Consider the following 26,337-nt stretch of genomic DNA (forward strand, 5'->3'; position numbering starts at 1 on the left):
TGCTTCATTCATGACTCTTCACTGAGACCTACTTGCCATTTCCTTTGAGAAAACCCAGGACCCCAGATCATAGAAACCTGTGTGCCTGCTGACTGCTGAGTCCCAGGTGAGTTGTCCTTCCTGAATCCCCTAGCTGGTGTTCATCTGTTCTCTGCTCCTGATCACATCTCCGTGGTTAGGTTTCTCCAAGATGAGTAGCATGTAAAATTATTGCTCTGTTCCATCCATGGTTACAGAATCATAATATTTCAGAGTTAGATAGGACCACAGAAAACATCTAGTCCAATGTATGCTGCTTGTATTGTCCCTGACATGCCCATTCTGCCTCCACTTAAATAATTCCAGGTGAGGACCTCATACCTGATGAAGTAGCCCATTCCACTTTTGAATAGCATTGTTGGGAAATTTTTTTTTATCAGTGTGAAGAAAATCTACATTCCCATAATTTCTATCTATCTCCTTTCTGGGGCCAAACAAAACAAATGTAACTCATCTTCTTTAAAACAACCTTTCAATCAATAAGCATTTATTAAATGTCTGCTTTGTGCCAGGCACTGTGCTCCAGATATTTAAAGACATCTATAATCCAATTGTTTTAACACACATGGCTGGCCACACCATTGTCCCACTAGTTGCTAACCTAGAAGCCCTTCCTTCCGTGACCTTTCTGATCTGAAAACTTGTCCCTGAGTAATCCCCATCATCTAATTTCTCCATTTCTCCACCAAGGCTGCTGACTATTACTGAAGAATATTTAAAAATTGAACTCATTTCACACACTACAAATTCGTGGTACATAACCTCAACTGGGTGGGCACTTTGCTTGACAAGTATCCTGTTCCCTGATTATTTTCTCCATAGTGACTATTTCAAATCTTTTTTCCTTTCTTATCATCATCCTTGCCCCAAAGTCCTTTTCTTATAGCAGGTGACCTATCCTCCTGCCTCAATGACTTTGAGGCCATCTTTTATGGGTTCCCTTAGTTCTCCTCAATTCTTCAAAATTTCTGACCATCATCATCCTCTCTTTACTCCATACTTCTTTCTTCTAGACACACACAAAAAGACATCCCTTCTAAAATCTAAGGATAATGCTCTACCTAGGTCCTTACCCCATTCTTGCCTATTTCCTATATTATACTGGCAATCATTGCCTTTCTAACAGATCATGACAATGGTATTGAAAGGACTTTACATACTACTGTGTATCATGTGGGGGAAGTGTAAGGTGCTGGGAAAGGTATTCAGGAGGAAGGACAATGCCATTGCTGAACTTAGTGATCTGTCTGGTCCTGTGGAGATCTTCCAAATTCCCAGAAAGACATCTACAATTTTGGCTGCAGACCATTCCTGAAAGTCACTTTGGTGTAATTTTCAGGATTGCATTTTTATACTAAACTGTGTATATCCTTTGATCCAGAAATACTGCTATTGAGCCCATATCCCAAAGAAGTTAAATAAAGGGAAAATGATCCATTTAGAAAAAAATTCTAACATTTCTTTTTGTGCTGACAAAGAACTGGAAACTAAAAGGGTGCCCATCAAATGGGGAGTGGCTGAACAAATGATGACAGACAAAAGTAATGTAATATTATTGTACAAGGAGATGGTTTAAAAGAGATGGGACTAGGGATGCAGTAGGAAGGAAAGAAAGAGAAGAGAAAGGGAAGGAGGGAAGAAAGAAGGAAGGAAAGAAGATTTCCCCCCCTATCATCCCCACTTTTGCACTTATCTTTAGTCTCTCCTTGTCTACTGGCTGCTTCTCTACTTCAAATATACTGTCAAATATACCCACGTCTTCCCCATCCTCAAAAACTCTTCACTTTTGATTCATTCATCCTTGCTAGCTATAGTCCTGTATCTCTTTCCTTTTTTTTATGGTTAAATTCTTGAAAAGACCACCTATAATAGGTACCACCACTTTCTTTCCTCTCACTGTCTTCACTTTTTATACTCTGACATCCAACCTCATCACTTACTTGAAACTGCTCTTCCAACTTACTAATGATTTCTTAAGCACCAAATTGAATGAATTTTTCTAAGTCTTATTCTTCTTGACCTCTCTACAGTCTTTGATATTTCTGATCACCTTCTTCTCTTTGATACTTCCTTTTTTCTAGGTTTTTATGTTACTGTTGTATTCTGGTTCTGTTCCACTTCATATCTATCTCAGAGGCATCTTTATAGAGATGTTGTTTTGCATAATAATATCTGAGAAACCATAAGCTGAGTTCTTCCCATGGATATGACTTTGATGAAGATCCAGCAGAGGAGAATAGTGGAAATGAGATAAATATGCGGTGGAACAGACTGGTACAATAGGAAGAGCCCTGGACTAAGAGTCAGGGTACTGGTTCTTGTCCAATTCTACTGCTTTCTTGAGCCAAGTGACGTTCCATGCAAATATATTATACTTCGTAGAGCATGGAGTAGTAGCAAAGAGTCAAGTCTATGTATAGATAGATATAGATATGGATTACATAGAACCTGAATTGGAAGTCTGGTTCTGTTACTAGCATAAGATAAAATCCTTCACCACTTCACATAAGCCTGGATTGTTGCAATAGCTTTCTGATTAGTCTCTCTGACACAAGTCTCTCCCTACTCCAGTCCATTGCCCACTCAGTTGTAAAAGTGATCTTTCTAAAGTACATATCTAACCACATAACTTCCCTACTCAATAAATTCCACTGGCTCCCTATTACCTTTAGGATCAAATATAAAAGCTTACGTTTGCCATTCAAAGACCTTCACAACTTGGCTTCCTCCTATCTTTCTAGTCTTACACCTTCTACTCCCTCAAAATATACTCGATAATCTAGTGGCACTGGCTTCCTTCTTTTTCCTTGATCAAGACTCTCCATCTCCTCAATTCTGGGCATTTTCACTGGCTGTCCCCCATGCCTGAAAGGTTCTCCCTCCTCATTTCTACCTTATGGCTTCCTTGGCTTCTGCCAGGTATCAGCTAAAATCCCACCTTCTGCAGGAAGCCTTTTCCCATACCCCTTCATTCCTGCAGCCCACATCTCCAATTTGTCTATAGCTTGCTTGTACTTAGCTGTTTGCATACTGAGCTCCTTAGGAGCAGGCACTCTCTTTTGCCTTTCTTTTGTCTCCTTAGCAAGTAATAAGCACTTAATAAATGCTTGTTGACTGACTGACAGCCTGTTACATCACATGTAAAATGGGCCAGGATGAATGATTGTGTAGGGTGAAAGAACCCTGGAGTTGGAATCAGAGGACACAGATAGAGCGAAATCCTGTTCCATTTACTAAGCTACCTGTATGACATGGGGCAAGTCATCTCACTTCTCTGGATCTCAGTTTTCTCATCCTTAAAACAAATACTAGCTACCATTTTATATTCCGTTTTAAGGTTTGCAAAGTATTTTACAAATATTATCCCATTTGATCCCCATGACAAGCCTGGGAGGTAAGTGCTCTTAGTACAGTCCCCATTCTACAGATGACAAAACTGAGGCAGACAAAAGTTAAGTGATTTGTCCATAGCCATACAACTAGGGAATGTCTGAGGCAGGATTTGAACTCAGATCTTTTTGCCTCTAGGTTTAGAGCTCTATCCATTTCAGCACCTAGGAAACGTACAGTAAGAGTTCTGGACTTCGGGTCGGAGGGAGGTGGGACCCATTCCAAGATTTGCTACTTGCAGCTATTAGAGTGGTTGGGGGACTCTGGGGCTCTCCCTGAGTCTCAATTTCCACATCTGTAAAAATGAGGATCCTAGCACTCGCAATACGTCGCAGGACTGGGCCAGTTTTGAAGCGCTGTAGCCGTGGGAGCTGTTCTCCTGACCAGGCGGACGCGCAGGCTCCGCCCCAGCCGCAGCTGTTTCTAAGATCCCTCAGGGGAGGGCTGGGAAGGGGCAGGGCTTCCTCTCACGCTCCGCCCAGCGCCGCTGCGGGGCAGGCCAGTGAGAGGCCTCCAGGAAGCCTAGAGCGGCCGGAAGTGCCCGGACGGGAGCGCGGCGCGGCCCCGCCCCTTGTCTTCCCCACCCCTACGGGTGCGGCAGAACCGCTTCCGGCTCTTGTCACCCTCGGCCCTCTGGGCCTCCCTAACGGTCCTAGGGGTCGGTTACTTCCGAGTTGGGGGGCCGGGGTGGGGTGAGTCGGGGCTGGGGCCGGCCTCGGGGAGCGGGAGGAGTCGGGGGAGGATTCGTAGAGTCACAGAACTTCAGGCCTCTTGGACGACTCGCCATCATCTCCTGTACCCGCTTGGACAGTGGCGGTAAGCTGAGGAAGGAACTTGCAGAAGGGCCACCCTGGGGGCCCAGGCGAGAGCCCCCCGCCTTGAGAAGAGGTGGAGGAGGAGGAGGTGTGATATTTCATTCATTCAAAGTGCAGCTGTGTGCGGAGCCCAGGGCTGGGAGGGGCGCGGGATTCACGTGTAGAAGATGTGGTTCCTGGCCTCGCGGGCGTCTGCCCCTCCCCCCCATAGAATGGAAGCCCCTTGGGGGCAGGAACTGTCTGTTTTGGGATCTGGCTTCCCCGACCTCCATCTCCAGCGCTGTGCCGGACGCGTAGTAAACGATTAATAAATGCTGTTTATTGATTGAATTTTGATTGATGTCTTGAGGAAAGTGACCTTCCCCCGCCCCCCAAAAAAAACCGGTCATCCAGCCTCACCTTGTGACTTTCAGGGTTGGGAAGCTCACTACCCATCACCGCAGCTCATTCCACTCTGCGGGGGGTCGGGGGGGGGTGGTGGTGGTCAGTAGGTTATGATCCTTTACAGTGTCTAGGAGCTGGAAGGGACTGGAGGGAACAGCTAGTCCAACAGTCGCCTCCAAGGCATCCGGGACAAACCAGTCATCTGCTTCCACTGGAGGCCCCCCGCTGATGGGCAGTACTGCTTCCGTTCAGTTCCACGAGACTTCTTGGAGTGCCAGCTGTAACTGAAATGGCCCCTTTCCTCAAGAAGCTTATAGTCTATGTGTATGTGTGGGGAGGGGGAGGGACAAATGTATACTTACGTGTATATGAGAGTGCAAATGGAAAGGGTGCTTGATTGGGAGTCACACCTGGGTTCAAATCCTGGCCCTACTTGATAGTGTGACCTTGTGCAAATTAACCTCTGTGGGTCTGAGTTTCTTATCTGTAAAATGAATGGGTTGAACCAAATGGTCTCTGAGATTCTTTCCAGCTCTTGGAACTATGAAATAAGTAAATTCAAAACCAATACAAGATAGTTTTAGTGGGGAAGCAATAGCAAGTAGAAGAGATTAGGAGAGGGAACAGTGTAGGGTAAGGATGTAGGAAGTAATGTATGACATGAGTTTAAAAGGAAACTTGTGGTTCTGAGGAGGCAGAGTTTTGAGTAGGGATATATTTCAGGCATCAGGGTAGTCTGACCAAAGACAAGGAGACAGGAGATGTAAGGTCATGTATGAGGAACATCAAGATTAATAAAATATATTCTAAGTTTAGGCTAATGAGTATATTCCTGCTGATTGTGTTTGCATAGACAGGTCTGGGGAAAGGTTGATTCTCATTATCAAGATGGGTGATATGGAAATTGAGTTCTCTTTGACCAAGATTTGAGTGACCTAAGTCAAAGTACCCCAAGATAGCTCATCTTCCATTTGATTAACCAGTTGAGTAGGCACCTTTTGGAAATACCTGCTCTTCTAAAGGCATATGAACTGTGGCTCCACCACTGTTAGGGGTCTTGGGTCTAAGAGAGATGGCCAAATGACCATCCTTTTACCTACTTGCTGGCCTTATTAATAAAATGATTAAATTACCCAGAAAAAAAGATTTATAGACTATATGAAGGAGAATGATGTATAATGTTGGAAAGGTAGGTCTGGGCAGGTTGTGATGGGCTGTGTCAGAAAAGTTTGAATTTGATCCTAGTAGTTATATGGAATCTCCAGGGTTTATTGAGCAGGAGAATGATATGGTCAGACTTATGTTTTAGGAATATCATTTTGGCTGTTTTGGGAGGATGAATTGGAGAGAGGAGAGACTTGAGGCAGGGAGACAATTAGGAGGCTATTGTAAAAGTACAGGCAAGAAGTGATGAGGGCCTGAACTAGGTTGGTGGCCTTATGAGTAGAGAAGATGTTACAGAATCACTAAGACTTGGCAACTGAGATGGGGAGAGTGAGGCATCAAGAATGAAGGACTTAAAAGGCATTTATTAAGTGTTTATTATGTGCCAAGCACTGTGACAAGTGCTAGGGTTATAAACAGAAATTCCAGATAGTTTCTGCTTTCAAGGAATTCATATTCCAAAGTGAGGGAAATAAAACATTTAAGAGTGAATATTTAGAGAAAATAGTAAGGCCCAGCGCCTTAGGAGAAGTTGCAAGTCAGATGACAGCACCTAGTGGTCCTTCATCTTTTCAGGATTGTACTTAGCAACTCTCTGCTCACCCAAGTGGTGTCAGTGTCTACTATAACATGAATATACTATATGTGACTGGAAAGATAGTGATGTCCTCAGTGGAAATAAAGGCATGCAGATGAGGGATGAGTTTAGGGGTAAAGAAAATGATTTTGGTTTGGGGCATTTTGAATTTGAGATGCCTATAATTCATTGAGTGAGAAATGCTAAAAAAAAAAAACAAAAACAAAACAACAACCCAGTTGATGATGTGAGACTAGAGCTAGACAATAGAGATCTGGGAGTCCTCTTAACATAAGATGAAACCCTTGGGAACTTATGAGAGGGCAGAAAGATTTAAGAGAAACATAAGACACATACTATATAATCTGGTATAGATTTAAGGATAGGATCTTGGGGCATGCCAAGAGTTAGGGGCAGAATGTGGATAGTGACCTGGTAAAAGAGACTCAGGAGCGGCCAGACAGGTAGTGTACTCAAGAAAGAGTAGTGTCACGAAGACCAAGAAAAGAGAAGAGCATATGTGGTAGAGAAAAGGTGCTGAGACACAGGCTGCATGCGGCCAGCCACAGCAGCCCTTGTGGGAACCAGATTAAAATAAAGAATACAATAAAGCCTAGATAAATGTTCATATGTGATTTTCTAAGTTAATCCATGCCCATAGGGATCTTACCTAGGGTTTAGAGGCTCCTCCCCCTTTTCTTTTGAGTTTGACACCACTGTTTCAGAGGATACAGTATGGAGACAGAATTACTAAGACTTGTTAATTAGTTGAATATGGGGAGGGAAAAGTCAAAGATGACTTCTAAGGTTGTGAATTGGGGTGATTGGAAGAATGATAGTGCCTTCATCAGGAAGAGGGAAGTTAGGAGAATGGACAGGTTTAGAGAAAGTTAGTCAATGAATTTTGTTTTGCTTGTGTTGAGTTTGAGATGATCATGGGACTCCTAGATAATTTCTAGGAGGAAGTTGGACTAGAACTCAGGAGAGGTATGATATATGTATATGTGTGTGTGTGTATGTGTGTTTGGTAATCTGATTACAGTTGTTAACTCAACCCCCTGCAGAAGATCACTTAGAATATAGAGAGGAGAAAATAGGACTAGGCTGGAGCCCTGGGTATTTCCACAATGATTCCATTTTGGGACAGCTTTTATTGTTGTGAAGTTTTTTCTTACATTGATATGCATCACTAATTTTCAATCAAATGTTCCTAGTTCTTTCTGAAGTCTCCTCTATATATTTAAAAATATATTTTATTTTAAAATCACCTTCATTTCCAAATATATTCCTCTTTCTTCCTCTACCCATCATATGAAACAAAGGTTAAAAAAAAGAGAATAAAAAGTCAACAAAACCAGCTAATACATCGACTGTGTCTGACAGGAGATGGAATATTGCACATCCATAATCCCTATTTGTGCTAATAGAGGACGGAGATGTTTTTTCTCAACTCTTCTTTGAGACCAAGCTTGGCCATGATAATTATATAGCAGAACTCCTTCTTCTATATGACAACTTTTCATTCAAGCCTGATCCAAAGTGAGAAGAGGGATTGAGAAGGGGACTCCTAGAATGCTTCCTTCTCCCCACATGTAGAGAATAGTTCATCCCATCTTGATCTTTATGGCTAGGGTAGTAATGTAGATGGAAAGGAGGGATCCTATTTATAGGAAATTGAATTTTAGGAGACCTTGGGCCTTCCATCCTCCAAAGTCCAGTTGATACTTAAGAGTCCGTTCAGGGACCAAGTATGTGTTATTGTACTGGCTGAAGAGCAACGGGTGTTCTTTCCGTGTGGGGCAGTTTGCTATTTGGTCAACTGTCAGTTATTACCATGGACAGAAAACTAAAAAAATTCACTTCAACAAACTAGTGACTATTCTGCACAAGATATTACCAGGCACTGGGTGCACAAAGACAAAAACGAAACATTCTGTTCTCTCTGGGAGCTTGTAGTTTCCTGGTTGTGGGTGATAGAAAATGTACAAAACCAAGAATTGTACTTTGAAAATTGAGGACAGGGCCTCTTGTTATGGAGGTGGAAAAATATGGCTGTAAAATGTTGCACACATTGTCAAATGCAGTCACTGTTGGTTGGCTTTGCTGTTCTCTTTTTCCTTGTTAAAAGGCAGGTCTTACTGTGGGAAGTACATCCAGAAATGAATGGTGCCAAAACAGAAGGCATCAATAACACTTTTTTTTTTTTTTAAAAAAAGGAAATTGAGTAGGGGAACAGTAATGACACCTGGTGGGGAACTGTGAAGGCTTCCCAGAGGAGGTGGGATCTTACCTGAGCCTTGAAGAAAGACAGGTATTCTGAGGAGAGGAGGGTTGAGGAAGGGCATTTCAGCCATGGAGGCATAGGAAGTAAACAGAGGCTGGCGATGGAATATGAGTTCAGGGAGTGGCTAATGGTCCAGTTTGACTTGAAGAGTGTGTATGAAGAGGAGCAATATCAAATAAGACCAAAAAGACAAGTGGGAACCAAGTTGTAAAGAGTCTTAAATGACAGGCTAAGGAGTTTGCATTTTGTCCTATAGGCAGTGGGGAGCCACACTGGAGATTTTTGAATATGGCAGTGATGTGATTATACCTGTGCCTTAGGAATATTATCTTGACTGCTGTATGAAGGAAGAATTGGAGAAGGGAGAGACTGAGAACAGAAAGCTCAATTTAGAGATCATTATTTTAATCCAGGTGAGAGGTGGTGTGGACCTAAGTAGGGTGGTGGCTCCGAGAGTGGAGTGATATCATGGAGGTAGACTCTATAAGATTTAACAAATGACTGGCCATGGGGAATGAAGAAGAGGGAAAAACAGGGATTTCTCTGAGGATATGAACTTAGGTGACTGGGAGAAAAGTGATAACATTAACAGATACCAGCTGGGTGGCTCAGTGGCTACAGCACTGGACTTGAAGTCAAGAAAGCCTAAATTCAAATCCTATCTTGGGCACTTATTAACTATATAATCCTAGGTGAGTAGCTTAACTTCTATCTGCTACAATTTTTTCCTCTTTTTTTTAAAGAGAAGCTAATAATAGCACCTACCTCCTAGGGTTTTTGTGAAATTCACATGAAATGACATCTGTCAGGTACTGTGCAAACCTAAAGTGCTATATAAATAGTAATTATTATAATTAAATAGGGAAGTATAGAGGAGATATAGATTTAGGAGAAAAGAGGATGTAGCTTTAGGAGACAAGATGAGTTCTGGTTGGGATTTGTTTAGTTTGAGATGCTTATAAGACATGCAGAAAGAGCTAACCAACAGGAAGTTGATAATTCATGACAAAACATTATGAGAGAGAATAAGGTTAAATATTCTAGATACAAATAGATGAAGAAGTTGCATGGAATAGTGGACATAAAGCTGGCCTTGGAGTCAGGAACAGCAGCATTCAAATCTTGCTGTGACAAATATTATCTATGAAACCATTGGCAAATCAGGGAACCTTCAAGAGTCATAGGCTTTAAGACTGTAAGCTGGAAGTGGAATTGTAAATTGGCATTGGTGGAAGGTGTTTCCATACCAGAAAATCCCCAGTACTATTGAAATTACAAATCTAGATTTAAAAAATTACAGATAATGTATAGATATTTATATAAATATCTACTAACATAAGTTAGGATTCTATATCTTTCTAAAAAGAGAGAATAATTCCACACCAGTACACAATTCATAAATAATTTTTACTTGGCTTTAGAATATCATCTATTTTTACCAGTAAATTTGAAAACTTGGAGGTATTTTCTGAGAGCACCCAGTATAATCTTTTTGTTTTACAGATGAGGAAACTGAAGACCAAAAAAGGGCATTCATTGATCCAAGGTTATAAAGGTAGAGGAGACAGCTAGGTGGTATAGTGGATAGAGCTCCAGTGCAGGAGTCAGGAGGATTTGAGTTCAAATCTCACCTCGGACACTTGACACTCACTAACTATGTGACCTTGGGCAAGTCATTTAACCCTAGTTGCCTCATACTGGGTCATCCCCAGTCATCCTGATGAATATCTGGTCACTGGGTTCAGATGGCTCTGGAGGAGAAGTGAGGCTGGTGCCCTACACAGCCCTCCCTCAGTCAAAACAAAGTCAAGTGCAAGTCATGTCATTATTTCTCTGATGGCATGGCCTTCTTCAGCAACAAAGGACGAACACACATTTATTCTATTCTGCTATCCCTGAAAAGGGGGCAAGAAGAGAAGGGAACATTTGTGGACCTCAGCCCTCCCTTTCTTTAGCAGGATGAAAGATTGAATTTGTAGTCTTTCAATCAACAGTCACTCAACAAACACTTATCAAGTGCCTGCTATATACAGTGCCATGTTGTTGTCAACACACTGTGAGAGTACACAGGAAAGCTTATATAAGACATCTGTATAACACAATACTGTACCAGGGCTACTCAGGCTTCATGGGTTTTTTTGGGTAGCTTGATAATATGCTCAAAGTTTTAAAAAAATGAGAGGCAATACTGATTTGGGGACTAGAACTGGCACCATTCATGTTTAGTGAGGCTCTCCTATTACGTCACCAGGCTCACCTTAGTCAGGCTGGGTGCTCCAGCACTGCCAAGGAGTCATAGGTGCCTTGTGTCCATGGGTTGGGAAGCCCTCTCCCCATAGACGTCATACAAAAAGCATCTTAATAGGAAGCTCAGCTGGGGCTCCTGGGGCAAAAACAATTTAAGAATTGCCACAGAAAGTGAACCCCTCATTTTTGCTCTATTTAGGTCAGACCAATTTCCCGTAAACACTCTGAGCTATACAGTGGGATAAGAGGCACATAGAGCTACAGCTAGGCGGGACTTTGGAGGCCATTGTGGCCCCACCCCTTTATTTTACAGATGAAGAAACTGAGGCTGTAGGGGTGGTGAGTATCAGAAGTGGGATTTGAACCCATATAACCAAGGTTAACTGTAAGTGAGAAACACTCAATCCAGACTTTTCCAATTTGCCTAATTAAACAAATGGTTGACTTTAATTTTTAAAAAATATTTATGGATCCATTTTGTTTTCTTAATATCCAATGATACATAGTAATGAATGAACAGTATAAAGTATGAACTTAAAAGCAAAGTATGAGCATAAAAAGTATGAACAGTAATCAAAACCAAAATCATAAACAAGAATTTTTTTCAAAACCCAAATAAAACAAAAAACAGAAAATATCTCCTTCCTAGAAAGTTGTAAAAACAAGACTAAATGAAGTTGTCAATGATTATATGTAGAGTCCTCGCCTTCTATTATTTATCTCCCAATTATTAATGGTTGAATTACATGTGCAGTAACTTTAGCAGGGTTGTATTCAGGTTGCTTCCTGTATTTGCTGTGAGTTTTCTCATTGTTTAACATTGTCTTAATTTATGAATGTATATTGTTCTTTTGGCTCTCATTCTTTCTGCGTGCTAATTCATACACACCTTTCAACTTTATCTATATTCGTCACACTGGCCGTTCTTTGTGCTCCAATGATAATTCCACTACATGTATAAATGCCAATACTGAGCCATTGCCCAGTTGTTGGGCATGTAATGTTTTCAGTGTTTCACTGTTGAACTGTGTTGCTTTAAGTTATTTTGTGCAGATCGGCCTTTTCACCTTTTTGGTTTTGATTTTGGATCTATTTCTACCTTATGAGGTGATAAAGAGCAAACCCTTTACTTTGTCCTAAATTTGCCTCTGTCAAGCTTCAATGGTTACACCTTAGTTCTCATGTCCAAAATTTGCTAAATTAATCTATATTTATCTGTCTCTAATTTAGAAGCTGACCATATCTTTCCTAAATCTTCAAGTTCCAGAGTGAAGAGACCTAATTATTTTTATGTGGTTGGCACATGCTTATGATTGATTGATCTGAGCTCTCCTAGCAGCCTCACAGACGATCCTCCCATTGCTCTGATCTTGGCTGTTGGCTTTCTCTTGATCTCTGGATGTTTTTTAACTCCATTAAGTATTTTTTGAGACTAGGGGCCAAGCCTTCCACTGAAAACCTTATGCCAGTTCTGTACTTCTAAAACTATTTCCTTCCCTTCCCGACCCTGCTGTGTCTACCCCCATGAGTGGAGGCTGAGGGAGATTCATTCCTGGGTCAGCAGAGATGTTTTGTTTAGGAGGCTGGGATGGGACAGGGAAGTTTATCATTTCCAAAACGTGAATGTGCTGTTTCGGAAAGCAGTGACATTTGAGGATGTGGCTCTGTGTTTCTCAAGGAAGGAATGGACACATCTGGACCCCAATTAGAAGGCTGTCTACAGGGATGTGATGCTGGAGAATTATGGGAACATCGTCTGACTGGATAAGGACTCTATAGATTTAGTTTTCTGGTACCTCATGACTTCCTTATATGTCAGTAAGCTGTGGAAGCTCTATGACTCAGGACCCCAAAACAAAATACTCTTGTTCTTTGTTCTCAGACAATTTGTTTTCTACAGTATGTGAAAATAGGCAGCTCTTTGAGTTATCCCATAGGCCACCATTTCCACATCTTTTGAGCTTTCTTCAGATGTTTCCTCAATTCAGTCATTTAAAAAGCATTTTTAAAACTTGTGTCCCTTTGTATCACTGAGAGACAGACCACTGTCTTGTCTAGTGGCATTCAGGTGAAACTGGTGGGAGGTTTCTAGCAGATACAAACCAAATGAGCATATGTCCTGTCTGAGCAACACACTTTAAGAGGGGCATTATATATGCTCCAAATCAATAATAATTAGAGAAATGTGAATTAAAACAAGTTTGAGGTTCCATCTTATCCTCATCATATTAGCAAAGTTAACAAAAAATGGAAAATGGCAATTGTTGGAAGCACTGCAGTAAAACAACATACTGGTGAACTGTTAGGGGACCTGTGATTTGGTTTAGCCATTTTGGAAGCAACTTGGAACTATGCCCCAAAGTCACTAAACTGGGTATATCTTATAACCAAGCTATATCACTCCTAGGCTTGTACCCCAAAGAGATCATAAGAGGAAAAGGACTCACATACAAAAGTATTAGTAGCTCTTTTTGTAGTAGCAAAGAACTGGAAACTAAATGGGTGCCTATCTATTGGGGAATGGAAAACAAATTAGGTCATATGAATGTAATGGAATATTATTGTGCCATTAAGAAGTGACAAATGAATAGTTTCAGAAAGAATCTGAGAAGGCTTGTATGAGCAGATGCAGAGTGATTGAATAGAACCAGAACAACATATACAATAACAACATCATTGTAAAGATAAACAACTCTGAAAACTTGAAAGCTCTGATCAACGCAGTGATTGACTGCAGCTGCAGAAGACCGATGATGAAGCTGCTACCTACCTCTTAACAGAGAGGTGATAGACTCAGGATGCAGAAGAAGGCATACACTTTGGGCCATAATCAATGTGTGACTTTGCTTTTCTTGACTTTACATATTTGTTATAAAAATTTTTTTCTTTTTTTTCCATTGTGGGGAGCAGGTAGAAGAGGGAAGGAAGGGATAGGGTGGCCAAAAGGAAAAGAAGAAAAAGAAAAGTGGGTTATTGAGGCATCTTTTTAAAAATGTAGAGAACAGGAGAGTCAAGAAGAAACACAGACAAATAGGACAGCTTTGAAAGTTCCACGATGAATTTATATGTCCTTTTTTTAAAAGCAAGCTGTACACAGTAGAGATCTACAGTTTATGGATAGTCCTCTCTTTCTTTTCTACCATGTATATGAAAATCATCATTTTATTTGATGTTTAAATTCAGATCAAACTTAAAAATAAAACAATGCAATAGGGCAGCCAAGAAGGATAATGAAATCTCAGCCTTCATTGAGAGGTGTAGCTTCCATAAACAATGTGATAGTCCCAACGTAAGCTGCTCTGCTCATGTCACATCTGGAAAACTATGTCTAGCTTTAGGCAATACATTTTAGGCAGGACCTTGATAAGCTAGAGAACGTCTAGAGAATGACAGTCAGATTAATGAAGGCAGGATTGATTTATCCTGACAAGGGAATTATGGGGTAGATAGATATTGTCATACGTTTGATGGTGTGTGATGTGATGTAGTGGGAGTGTCCTCAGAAGGAAGAAATAAGAGTGATGGGCTGAAATTGCAAAGAGGCACATTTAGACCTTATGGAAGGAAAGCATTTCTAACACAGCTTCCCAAGAATGGTAGTTTGGCTTCAGCAGTTGGTGACTTTTTATTACTCTGAAGACAGTATCTCCTCCTTTTGGGTGTCATTGGACTGTATGACCTATGAGGTCAGTTCTTCCTCTGAAACTCTCTAACTCCCTGTAGGGTCACATTTTCATTTTCTTTCTTTCCTAAACCCTTCTTCCCTCTCCTACCCTAAAACATGTACCCTCCTAGGAATATGTTCTTTTCAGGCCTCTTCTTGCCCCTGTGAGTCTTCCTAACTTAGACTCTGGATATTTCTCCTTCTCCTCTCCCTATATCCCTAGGGCCTAGGATCAAGCCCTAAATAGGCCTGTTTTCCTTGTGATACATGAATACTTCCCATCTTACTTCTCTTCTCATGAGGATTTCCAGTTTCCAAACCTGACCTGATTTACGAGCTGGAGCAAGGAGAAGAGCTATGGGCCTTGAATCTGCAAGGATCTGAGGAAAGGAGACCCTGAGAACCTCATGGACAGGTGAATGAGGGAGAAAACTAAGTAATGGAAATCAAATCAATCAGTCTGTCAGGAAGTATTTATTAAATCAAAGTCATCATTTTTTCACTGACTATCGGTAGGGGATGTACAGAATTCTAGGTAAGACAACAATCCTTGCCTCAATATGGGAATAAAACCCCAAATCCAATAAACATGATAGTTTTTTATACAAGAATATTAGACAGGTACAAGAGAAAGTACTGTGTAAGATCCAGAAGGGAAAGTTAACTACCTACATCATCTAGAATATTTTGATATAGGGAAGAGCAAATGGAGGTGGTTTTGAGTGTTTGTTCAAGAGAAAATGGAAAGCAAAGACTATGAGAAAAGTGAGAGCATAGAGTGCCTACTAGAGGAAGCTTTAAGGTGTAGGCTAGGGATCTCTACCTGATCCAGGAGAGAGTAAAAAGCTACTCTGGTGATATAGAGTAGTTATGATTTTGCTTTTGGCTTTGGGTGCAACTGGATATAGAGTAGTTATGATTTTGCATTTGGCTTTGGGTGCAACTGGATCAGGACAGATTTTGAATGGAGTGCCAGTTTTATGGAACAGAACTCAAAATAATCCAGATAAAAGATACTTCCCAGACTAGCCAATAGAGACTAAGCCTGGAAAAGAAAACACGTAGTCCAGGGGATGGGTGGGGAGAGAGAGAGACAGGGATAATTGCTGTCTTTGTGTATTGGAAGAATTGTCAGGAGAAATAGGGCTTAGACCTGTTCTGCTTGGCCCCAAAGAGTAAGACTGGAAGCTCTTATTAGAGATGAAAGAAAACCTGTGGATAATATTGTATCAAGAGGAATCACAGTTAGAGATCTCAGTGATCATCTAGTTCAACCCATCCCTGAAAAATAACTTTATTTCCAACACAAATCTTAAGCATTTGCTTGAAGATTTCCAGTGGCAAGGAAGTTACTACCTCCAGAGGAAGCCCATTCCATTTTTGGATAGTTTTAATAATTAGGGAAGTTTCCCTTACATCAAATTGCCTCTTTTAACTTCTTCCCATTATTCCTATTTTCCTCTTTGGGACTAAACAAATAAGTCTAATGCCTTTTCCATTTTACCCTTCATATATCTGAATATATCCCTCTTTTCCACAGTAATTCTCTTTAGTTCTTTCACTGACTCTCAAATGTCATGAACTTGAGTTCTTCACCATCCTGGTAACATATTCTATTATATATCTAGATTACAGATGTCCTTCCTAAAATGTTGTACCCAGAACTGAGCACAGTATTCCTCATGTGGTATGACCAGGGAAGAGCACCATGAGGCTTTGGATGAGGTGGCTCCCTTAGAGTGCCCTAAGATTCCATTAGCTTTCTAGGCTGCCAAATCATGCTGGCCATGAATTACCAAATCTAGGTTCAGAAAAAAAATATAAGTTTAGTGATTTAAGTCAATCTTAATTCAATATTCTAAAAATTCCTATTATAATAAATGATAGTCCTTGTCTTTAGAGGGCTTTCAGTCTGTTGAGAGACATACTAGATAGTGCTAAATTTAGAATCAGGAGGCCTGGCTTTGAATCCTACCTCATATATTTACTAATCTTGTATGTCTGGACAAACCAACTTCTTGGACTTTGTACTTAATCTGTAAAATGACTGCCTATGGGGTCACGACCCACATTTTAAGAAACGTTGAAGGGGTTGTTAGTGGAAAAAGTTTAAGAAGCTCTGGTCAAGGTGAGGAGTAGGGAGGGACTGAATATAGGGTGATTACAGTATTACTAAAGAGGATGGTTGTTGTCCTTCATCTTCAAAAAGGACCAAAATGACATCACCATTGTAAAGTGAAATTTCAGCGTGTCTGCCTGTGGCTGATCAAACCAATAAGATCTCGGAATTCTTTGCCACAGGTTGGGCACAGATAGTCCGTTTGAATATTTGGGGTGAATATCCCAAATTTGTGCATTCTGTGTTTACTTTCTGCTGTCTCAATTTTGCTTTGCTCAAAGAGTACAGCACCTTTTCTTATGTGGGCATGCCATGCTGAGCGGTTCTGTGCCAGCGTCTCTCATGTTGCACAGTCAAATCTAAAGTTCTTGAAAGAGATCTTGAGAGTGTCCTTGTATCATTTCTTCTGGCCACCATGTGATCGCCTGCCCCATGCAAGTTCTCCATAAAATAGTCTTTTTGGCAAGTGTACATTTGGCATTTGAACAACGTGGCCAGCCCATGGGAGTTGCGCTCTCTGAAGCACAGTTTGAATACTTGGCAGTTCATCTCGAGCAAGGACTTCAGTGTCTGGTACCTTATCATACCAGGTGATCCTCAGAATCTTCCTAAGACAGTTCAAGTGGAAGCAATTCAGTTGCCTGGCATTGCGCTAGTAGACTGTCCATGCTTCACAAACATATAACAATGAGGTCAGCACAACAGCTCTGTAGACCTTCAGTTTGGTAGTCAGTCTAATACCTCTTCTTTCCCAAACCTTTCTTCAGAGCCTCCTAAACACTGAGCTAGTTCTGGCAATGCATGTATCAACCTCATTGTCAACGTGTACATCCCTGAAAAGTGTATTACCAAGGTAAGTGAACTTATCCACAGCATTCAAAACTTCTTCATTTGTTGTAACTGATGGTTCTATGTATGGTTGATGTGGTGGTGGCTGATGGATCACCTGTGGTTTTTTTTGGTGTTAAATATTAAGCCAAAATTAGCACAGGTAGCAGAGCACTGATCCATACTTTGTTGCATCTCAGCTTCAGAGGCTACATTGAGTGCCCAATCATCTGCAAACAGAAAATCATGCACCAACACCTCCTTCACTTTGGTCTTGGCTTATAACCTTTTCAAATTGAAGAACTTACCATTAGTTGACCTTGATACTGTATTCATTCTGATCGAAAGCATTTGTCAACATGGCTGAAAACATCATGTTAAAAAGCATGGGAGCAATCACACAGCCCTGTTTCACTCTGTTGGTGACTAGGAAGGCACAAGAGCTTTGTCCATTATCCAGAACCCAGGCAAACATGCCATCATGAAATTGATGTACAATATTGATGAACTTCTCTGGGCAACCAAATTTTGACATAATTTTCCATAAGCCCTCATGACTAACAGTGTCAAAGGCCTTGGTCAGATCCACAAATGTTGTGTACAGACCTCTGTTCTGCTCCTGGCATTTCTCCTGGAGTTGTCGGGCAGCAAACACCATATTGACTGTTCCTCAGCCCTTTCTGAAGCTACACTGGCTCTCAGGTATATGACCATCTTCCAGGTGAAGGATCAGCCTATTAAGGAGGACTCTGGCAAGAATTTTGCTAGCAGTGACTAAGAGAGAGATTCCCCTGTGATTGTCGTAAGACAATTTATTCCCTTTACCCTTACAGAGATGGACAATGGAGGCATCCTTGAACTCCTGGGGGATAACCTCCTCTTGCCATATAACCTGGAAAATTTCAGTCAGCTTTTGTATGAGCAATGGTCCCCTTACCTTGTAAATCTCAGCTGGAATAGAATCAGTACTAGGTGCTTTGCCACATGAAAGGAGCCTAATGGCACCCAAAACCTCTTTTTCAGTTGGAAGTTCAGCTAAGGAAGGATTGACTTCAACCTGAGGTAAATGGTCAATGACCTCAGCATTGATTGATGATGGTCTGTTGAGAACACTATGGAAGTGTTCAGCCCATCTCTTTAGGATCATGTCCTTATCACTAATCAATGTGGCTCCATCAGCACTGAGTAGTTGTGATGCACAAGTTTTTGGTCCATAAATAGCTTTCAGGAAACCATAAAAGCACTTTGGATTGTTACTAACAACATAAAACTGAATTTCATCTGCCTTCTTACTGAGCCAGGAATCCTGCATCTCTCTATGCTTTGCTTGTACTTTGCTTTTGATGGAATTAAACGCTGCCTTCTTAGAGGTGGATGAACTATCCTGCTGGTAATCCTGTGGAGTTCTCTTTTTTCATTTATCAGATTCTGAATTTTCCCATCATTTTCATCAAATCAGTCTTGGTGTTTGTGAGCGTTCTGACTCAGATGAGCAAATACAGTGCTGTATACCAAATCTCTGAGAGCTGCTCACTCCTTTTCTGCTCCACTGTTGCCAACTATATGTTGGCTCAGCTTTCCCTCCAAGTCAGCAACAAACTGTTCACGCTCAGAGAAGAGCTCTAATTTGTTGACATTAATTTTTCTGGTAGTCATTTTGCCATGTGTGCGGCACTTTTGGTGAATACAAATATTTAGCTTGGACAGTATAAGTCTGAGCAGTCCAGCAATCTGCACCACACATTGCCTTTGTCACTTTCACATCTTGTCTGTCTCTTCTTACAAGCACATAATCTATTAGATGCCAGTGTTTGCTGCGAGGGTGCATCTATGAATTTTTTTTTTTATTTTTATTTTTTAATGTTTAACAATCACTGCCATACAATTGCGATTTTATCCCTCCCCACCTGCCCCCCACTACTCCCCTCCCTCCCCACGACTGCATACAATTCTGTATAGATTCTACATATACTTTCCTATTGAGTATATTTTCACTATAGTCATGCTATGTAGTCAGACTAAGATAAATGAAAGAAATCGTATAACAAATCAGAACATGATACACAAACACATACACATACACAAACATGATCTGCTACATTATGTGAGTGACTTCCATATTTCTCTCTCTGAGTGTGGAAGGCATTTTGCCTTGAGATCCACCATTGGGATTTTTTTTTTTTGTAAGAAGTTCTTGTGTTATTACAAAAATCTAAGTCTACCAGAAAAAACTCTCACACACTGTGGTTGTTGCTGTGCATAAAGTTCTCCTGGTTCTGCTCCTTTCACTCAGCATCAGGTCATATAAGTCCTTCCAGGCCTCTCTGAAGTCTTCTTGTTCATCATTTCTTATGGCACAATAGTACTCCATTACATTCATATACCATAATTTATTCAGTCATTCCCCAATTGATGGACATCCCCTTGACTTCCAGTTTTTGGCAACTACATAGAGTGCTGCTATAAATATTTTTGTACATGTGGGGACCCTTTCCTATTTTTATGATCTCTTGGGGATATAGTCCTAGTAGCGATATTGCTGGGTCAAAGGGTATGCACATTTTTGTAGCCCTTTGGGCAGCATCTATGAAGTTTTATTGCATTTAAGTAAATGGAAAACAGTGTTGGTGATGAGGTCATGGTATACACAAGTCTTCAGCAGTAAATGACCATTGCTGTTGCTGTTTGCAGCTCCATTCCTCCCTAGGACTCCCTACCAAGTCTGGTAGTCTGAGACTACTCCAGCATTAAAGTCATTCAGAATTATAAGCTTGTCCTCTTTTGGCGCATTGATGATAAAGGTCTCTAGGTCTTCATAAGATTTTTCTTTGACTTCATCAGGGTTTGTCATTGTGAGAGCATAGGCACTGATGATGGTGACATGGCGTTTTCCTGTGAGTGGCAATCGCATCGTCATGAGCCTGTCATTCACTCCTTTTGGCAGGCATACCAACTTGCTGATTAGATTAGTTTTGATTGCAAAACCCATGCCAGCCTCATGGTGCTCCCCTTCACTGCACCCACTCTAGAAAAAGGTGTATCCAGCTCCAGCTTCAGTAAGCTGGCCTTCATTTGCCAACTTTCATTCAGGGCTGCTATTAGGATATGATACTTGTTGAGTTCTCTTGCAATAAGAGCAGTTCTTCTTTCAGAGCTACTGGATTTTGTGTTGTCTATTAGTGTGTGCACATTCCATGTGCTGATAGTGAGTGGAATCATCTTTGCAGATGTTTTTGTACTTTTTTTGTGTTTTGACTGCATAGTGGGATTCCCCACCTGCCACGGTAATCAGGCCAGGGTTGGGTAAGCAGGCAATGTTTAGGGCACCTTTTCTAGCCCCTTCCTCATACCAGGAAGTGAGCAGTGTGATCCTTAAGAGACTGCTCAGACACCCAGGGGGCTGCCGAGTCCCCATGGCCTGGGCTGCTTGTGTGCAGGGTTGTGACTACAGCTCCCAGTGTATCTGCACCTGCTGTTTCATCACTTGTCTGTTGCCACAGAACTTTGAGGCATAATAGTGAAATGGTATGGGTGATGTCTTTTGATTCATGTGTAAATTGGATTTAAGTGAGGCAGAGTTCCTCGAAGTCGTCAGCCTCACTCTCTTTTCCTGAGTCATCATAGTCCAGTGGCAGGACAGAGTCAAGACAGCTGGCAATAGCTCAGGATGCAGCGGATGACCTTGGTGTCATCGGTGTCTAACCAGGCTCTAAGCGCTCCACGTCACCTGCTTCATCTGCCTTCATAGCTGTTGGAACAAATTGTTCTCATCTGCCCATTCCCAGATGAAGTCTTCACATGCTTGGGGTAGACACTTCCCTAACTCACCAATGGGTTTGACAACCCTTGGTTACCCTCAACCTGGTTTGGCCTCTCTGCCAAAATGGTTTACTGGGATGTGGTCACTGCATATGCTGCAGTTTCTTGGAGCCACAGGTGAGAGTTAGGCGGAACAGGTGGATACCAAAGGTGGAAAGAGCCCTGGAAAGGGCTCAGCAGCCATCACACCAAAGGTACTGATCCTCCCTGAATACACTCTACACCCCAAAGTAAAAGAGGATAAAGTGAATATGAATGATGTGATCGCCTTGTGGTACCATCATTAGAAGGAAGAATGTTGGGAGGTAGAGCAGGTTCAGAGAAGGCAGTCATTCATTCAAGTTTGGACATAACTGATTTTGGGGTGCTTAAAGGGACATTGAGGTGGACATGTCTAATGGACAGTTGGAGATATGGGACTAGAGCTCAAGGGAAATATTGGGGCTAAACATAGACTAGGGAGTCATACACAGGGAGCTCTCTGAATCATTATTGAGTCGAATAGAGTGATAGAGCAAGACTTGTGGCTTGAAGGAGGGATGGTGCCTCCTCCCCCCCATCATGAGTGTGAGGAAGGGTCATGGAGGTGAGATGAACAGGACTATTGTCTTAACAGTCAATTTGAGTTTATATTGAAACTTGCAGTGAAAGTTGCCACAGTTTATAACAAGAATAATAACCTTCATATAGGACTTTAATGTTTGTAAAGTATTTTGCATATGTCATCCTATTCGATTCTTACCTGGGAAGTAGATACTATTATTTCCCTATTTTACAGATGAGGAAACATAGACTGAGAGAGGTTGTTACCTGAACAGGGATACCTGCTGTCTGAGGCTGGATTTGGACTCAGGGCTTCCTGATTCCAAGTTCAGCTCTTTAATGCACTGTACCATCTAGCTAATTCTGATTGACCTACAAGAGGTGAGCATGGTGATAGACAATAGGTTTGCATGTCACTGCATAGAGAAAACTCAGAGGGGAGTGACATTGCCTAGCATTACAATAGGTAATGAGAATATAATAGTCTCAATGCCCAGATTTTCTATTAGAATCAAATGATGTGACATTTTTCTGATGTGGACATTCCAGAGGTAACCCAAGAATTAGACAATGGAGCAGTGGAGGCAGAGACTGGAAGTTTGTGTCAGAGAAGGTTCTGGAGAGTATGTTTCAGTGCTTGGTTAACCAGAATAGCTGAAAAGCAAGGAGAAAACAAATGGAGAAAGGTTGTGCTGATTTGGAGATGGCAAAGTGTTTGATGATTTCAGTAGGTGTGGGCTGAGTGCAAGGCTTAGGATTGAGTCACATTGGAAGGATTCTGAAAAAGAAATAAGGCTTCTTGAGGAGTTCAGATTTTGAAAGTAAACAACCACACCCAGCTCCTGAGAAAAGAAGGAACAACACCTGGAGGATGAGCTGTGCTCAGTTTTGATTCTTAAAGGGTGTTGTGTGTATTCTGAAGAAAATTAAGAAAATACATAGCTAAAGGTCAGTGTCCTAGGGGGAGGAGAGAGATCAATAATAAAGGCAGTGAACAGGGACTGGGCACAGGTTGTTGGGCTACTAAGGAGGTAAGTCAGTGACAGCAGGTCGACTAGCTTGTGGCAGCAAGGACTTCACCATTCCTCACTCAGAGATCCTATTGGATAGATAACTCTCCTAATTATATCTCTGTGGTCTCCAGAGCCTTCTTTTTATCATTTCCCTGACCCCCTTTTCCATACTCCTTGAAACTCTTGCCAGCCTTAAATATACCTCCCTCATTCCCTTCTTGTCACTTTGTGAACTTCCTATGCACATCGACGTTCAGCCAGTAGCTTATTCCTGTGATAGTCATCTACTCTCCTTCTCTGACTACTTATTTCTGTGGATGTCACTCCTTATACCTCATTCTCTTGTTCCACTTTGAACTACTCCTCCCCCATCCATTCTTTCTCCAGCTTCTAAAGCAGTTTTGAGATCTGTTAAAGCCATATCTTGACTAATGTCAGTAATGTTTACTGCAAAAGACTATGTAAATGTGGTCCATTTTTCTTTTCTTTTTTTTTTTTTAAATGATCCTTTTCCTACATCAGCAGTTTCTTTCTCCCAGTGCAAAAGACAGGTGATGTTTTTTTTCTTTTTCTTTTTTTCAGATTGCGAAAGAGGGACTGAGAATTTATGGTCATACAAAAAAGAAGAAACTTCAGAAGATGTACAATTGCCTACTCTGTTTCATGGAAGAACATCAGAATTATTTCTAATGGATATTCTCAGATATATAGTTTTGGAAAAATTTGTGGATCTCATAGGTTAGGAAATCATCAAGGAAACTCTGCTGGGATGACTAAGGGGAATCCTTTTCTCTAAAGGGGAAAAAGGCTAAAAGAGAGATAGCCCAGGAATGTAAAGTGTTTGGGAGAAACTTTGACCTAAGTCAAAACTGTATCCCACATCAGAGAAATGTGATAGGAGAAAGAGCCCACAAATGTTATGCCTGTGCCAAAAGCTTCAAATATAATCCTGACCTTGTTCTGCATCAGAGAATTCATACTGGTGAAAAAGTCTATAGATGTGATATTTGTGGGAAAGGTTTCAATTGGAGCTCACAACTTATTCAACATCAGAGGACTCATACTGGGGAGAAACCCTATAAATGTACTGAATGTTGGAAAACCTTTAGTCAAAGTTCAACTGTTATTCGACATCAACGAATTCATGCAGGTGAGAAGCCTTATACATGTAATGAATGTGGGAAAGGCTTCAGTTAGAACTCGACTTAATCAGCATCAGAACATTCATACTAGAGAAAATCTCTATGGATGTGATGAATGTGAGAAAGTTTTCAGTTGGAGCTCATATCTTATTCAACATCAGAGAATTCACACTGGAGAGAAACCCTATGAATGTAATGAATGTGGTAGAGCCTTTAGTCACAGCTCATGTCTAATTCAACACCAGAGAATTCACACTGGTGAGAAACCCTATAAATGTAAGGATTGTAGTAAAGCCTTTAGTCAGAGAGCCAGCCTTATTAAACATCAGATAATTCATACTGGAGAGAAACCTTTTGAATGTCAGGAATGTGGAAAAGCCTTTAGTCAGAGATCTTGGCTTATTTGGCACCAGAGGACTCACACAAAAGAATTTACACTAGAGATAAAGCCATAAATATAGTAAGCATTGAAAAATTTTTATTTAGAGGTTATATTATTCAGAATTCATGCTGCAGAGAATCCTATGAGAAATGTTTGAAAATATTTCTTACCAGCTCAACCTTTATGTCAGTATCAAGAGTGTTCATATAAGAGTCATCCAGTGAATATAACAAGAGGGGATGACTTCAGTCAGACTTGGTGAACTTGTGCAGTATTATAAGATCCCTGGGGTTAGGGCCTGTGTCTAATTAGGATTTGTTGAAAATCTGTCAGTAAAGCAGTTAAGTCTTGGCCATTTGCCAGGAATTTGCCAAAGAAAATTCTTCATTGAAAATAGCATTAGTTAAGAGAGTATTTTTACCTATTGATGAATGATTTATAAGTTATATTAGAAGGAATCATTGTCAGTGGAACAGCTGACCCATTCTCTCTATAAAGAAATATCAAGCATTATGAACTGAAGGAACCAAGAGACCCTATTCATGGGGTACGTTTTCCCATTAGGCCCTTTTTCTTCTGAGTTCTTGAGTGATTTCTCTTTTGGGTGTGTATTTGGGGCTGGGCATAGGGGAGATTATTTGGCTGTTTTGATTGGCATGAAGGCAGAATGCTACAGTTGTGAATACTGTAGCCTAAGCCCTAATTCATCTCCTCTTCCCTTTCCCACCCATATTTTTTAACAGAACAGCATCAGGGACTGCAGTGATCTCCCTGAGACTGGCATGAAACAACATATCTCTGGCTTTAAGAAAAAATATGAAATAAGTGGAATTTGTCTCTTGGTTCTTTTACTTCCTTTGGGATCTGATGGTCTCACTCCTACCTCCCATTCACCCCCAGTACCCAGGGATCTAAAGCTTTCTGATCTCCTTCCCCTAGCAAAACAGAAAAGGTTATTATCATTTATACTTTTTAATGTGAGTTTTATTCAGCTGTTTCCTCTGTATTTGCACTTTAAGCCTCATATCTATGTGGAAGTAACTGTTTTGGGGGTTTGAAGACATTAGTTTGAATTTTTGCTCTGCTACTTGCTATCTGTATGTCCTTAGATGGCAGAGGATGAGGTGGACAGTGTCATGGAAAAATGAACAAGACCTTGGACAGACTGAGAGAGTGGAAGATCGAAGGGTCTTGTTTGCTATGGTCCATGGGGTCATGAACAGTTGGATATGACCAAACAACTGAACAACAATTGTCCTTAAAAAACCTTTCTCTTCTCTGTGCCTCAGTTTTCACCAAATGAAGGAGCTGAACTTAGTGAGCTTATAAAACCTTATAGTTCTAAATTCTATAAAGTAATGAAAAATTTTCTCTCCTGAAACTCCTGTGAGTTTCAGGCCTTAGTTAGCAGAGGGAGATATATTGGGATAGAAAGGAAGGGGTCACCATGGAAAGCAAAGGGCAAGGTAAAAGAAGGGAGACTCCAAGACGACTGTTGCTTTTTGGAGAGCAGAAGTTAAGGGGTTTAGCTGTAAATGCTGGAGGCCAGTTCCTGGGAGAGACTAGGAGTTGAGGGCCACAACTTCTTCCAGTTGTAGCCCTAGGACCCTTCTGTCAATCAAGGTTCCCCCTCACCTTCTTTCCCTTTTATTCCCTTTCCTGCTTAAGCAGAAACTACTCACCCTTTCTCCAGCCCCAAGACTCCAAGTATCCACTCTGATCTCTCTCATCTCTCCCAGTCTGGTTCAATTTCCCATTCAGGAAAGCTATCCAAACCCCTGTAGTCCAGACAAAGTGTTTGTTTACTTGGGCCATTTGTCTTAAAGGACAACTAAGTCTCACAGAATCTGAGAAAGGACCTTGAAGTACACCTACTTGAATCTGAAGGGGTATTCTCTCTTTTTTCACAAGTTAACCTAAACATTTT

At 41.1% G+C, this 26,337-nt stretch overlaps 1 protein-coding gene and 1 long non-coding RNA gene across 2 annotated transcripts in view; both read left to right on the plus strand.

Moving 5' to 3' along the window:
* LOC140500319 (uncharacterized) overlaps positions 1-24,365 on the plus strand; it is a 45,743-nt gene extending 21,378 nt beyond the window's left edge. The window contains exons 4-5 of the mRNA XM_072602793.1: positions 7,596-7,603; positions 23,841-24,365. Of these exons, the coding sequence (XP_072458894.1) occupies positions 7,596-7,603; positions 23,841-24,083 (251 nt within the window). The 3' untranslated portion in view covers positions 24,084-24,365. The remainder of the gene's footprint in view (positions 1-7,595; positions 7,604-23,840) is intronic.
* LOC140500327 (uncharacterized) lies at positions 16,460-23,683 on the plus strand. Its single transcript, XR_011965695.1, has 2 exons — positions 16,460-17,536; positions 23,469-23,683. It is a non-coding gene; the product is annotated as an uncharacterized lncRNA (long non-coding RNA).
* Positions 24,366-26,337: the final 1,972 nt, after the last annotated feature.

This window comes from Notamacropus eugenii, chromosome 4, assembly GCF_028372415.1.
Source record: "Notamacropus eugenii isolate mMacEug1 chromosome 4, mMacEug1.pri_v2, whole genome shotgun sequence".
In the NCBI taxonomy this organism is placed as follows: Eukaryota; Metazoa; Chordata; class Mammalia; order Diprotodontia; family Macropodidae; genus Notamacropus; species Notamacropus eugenii.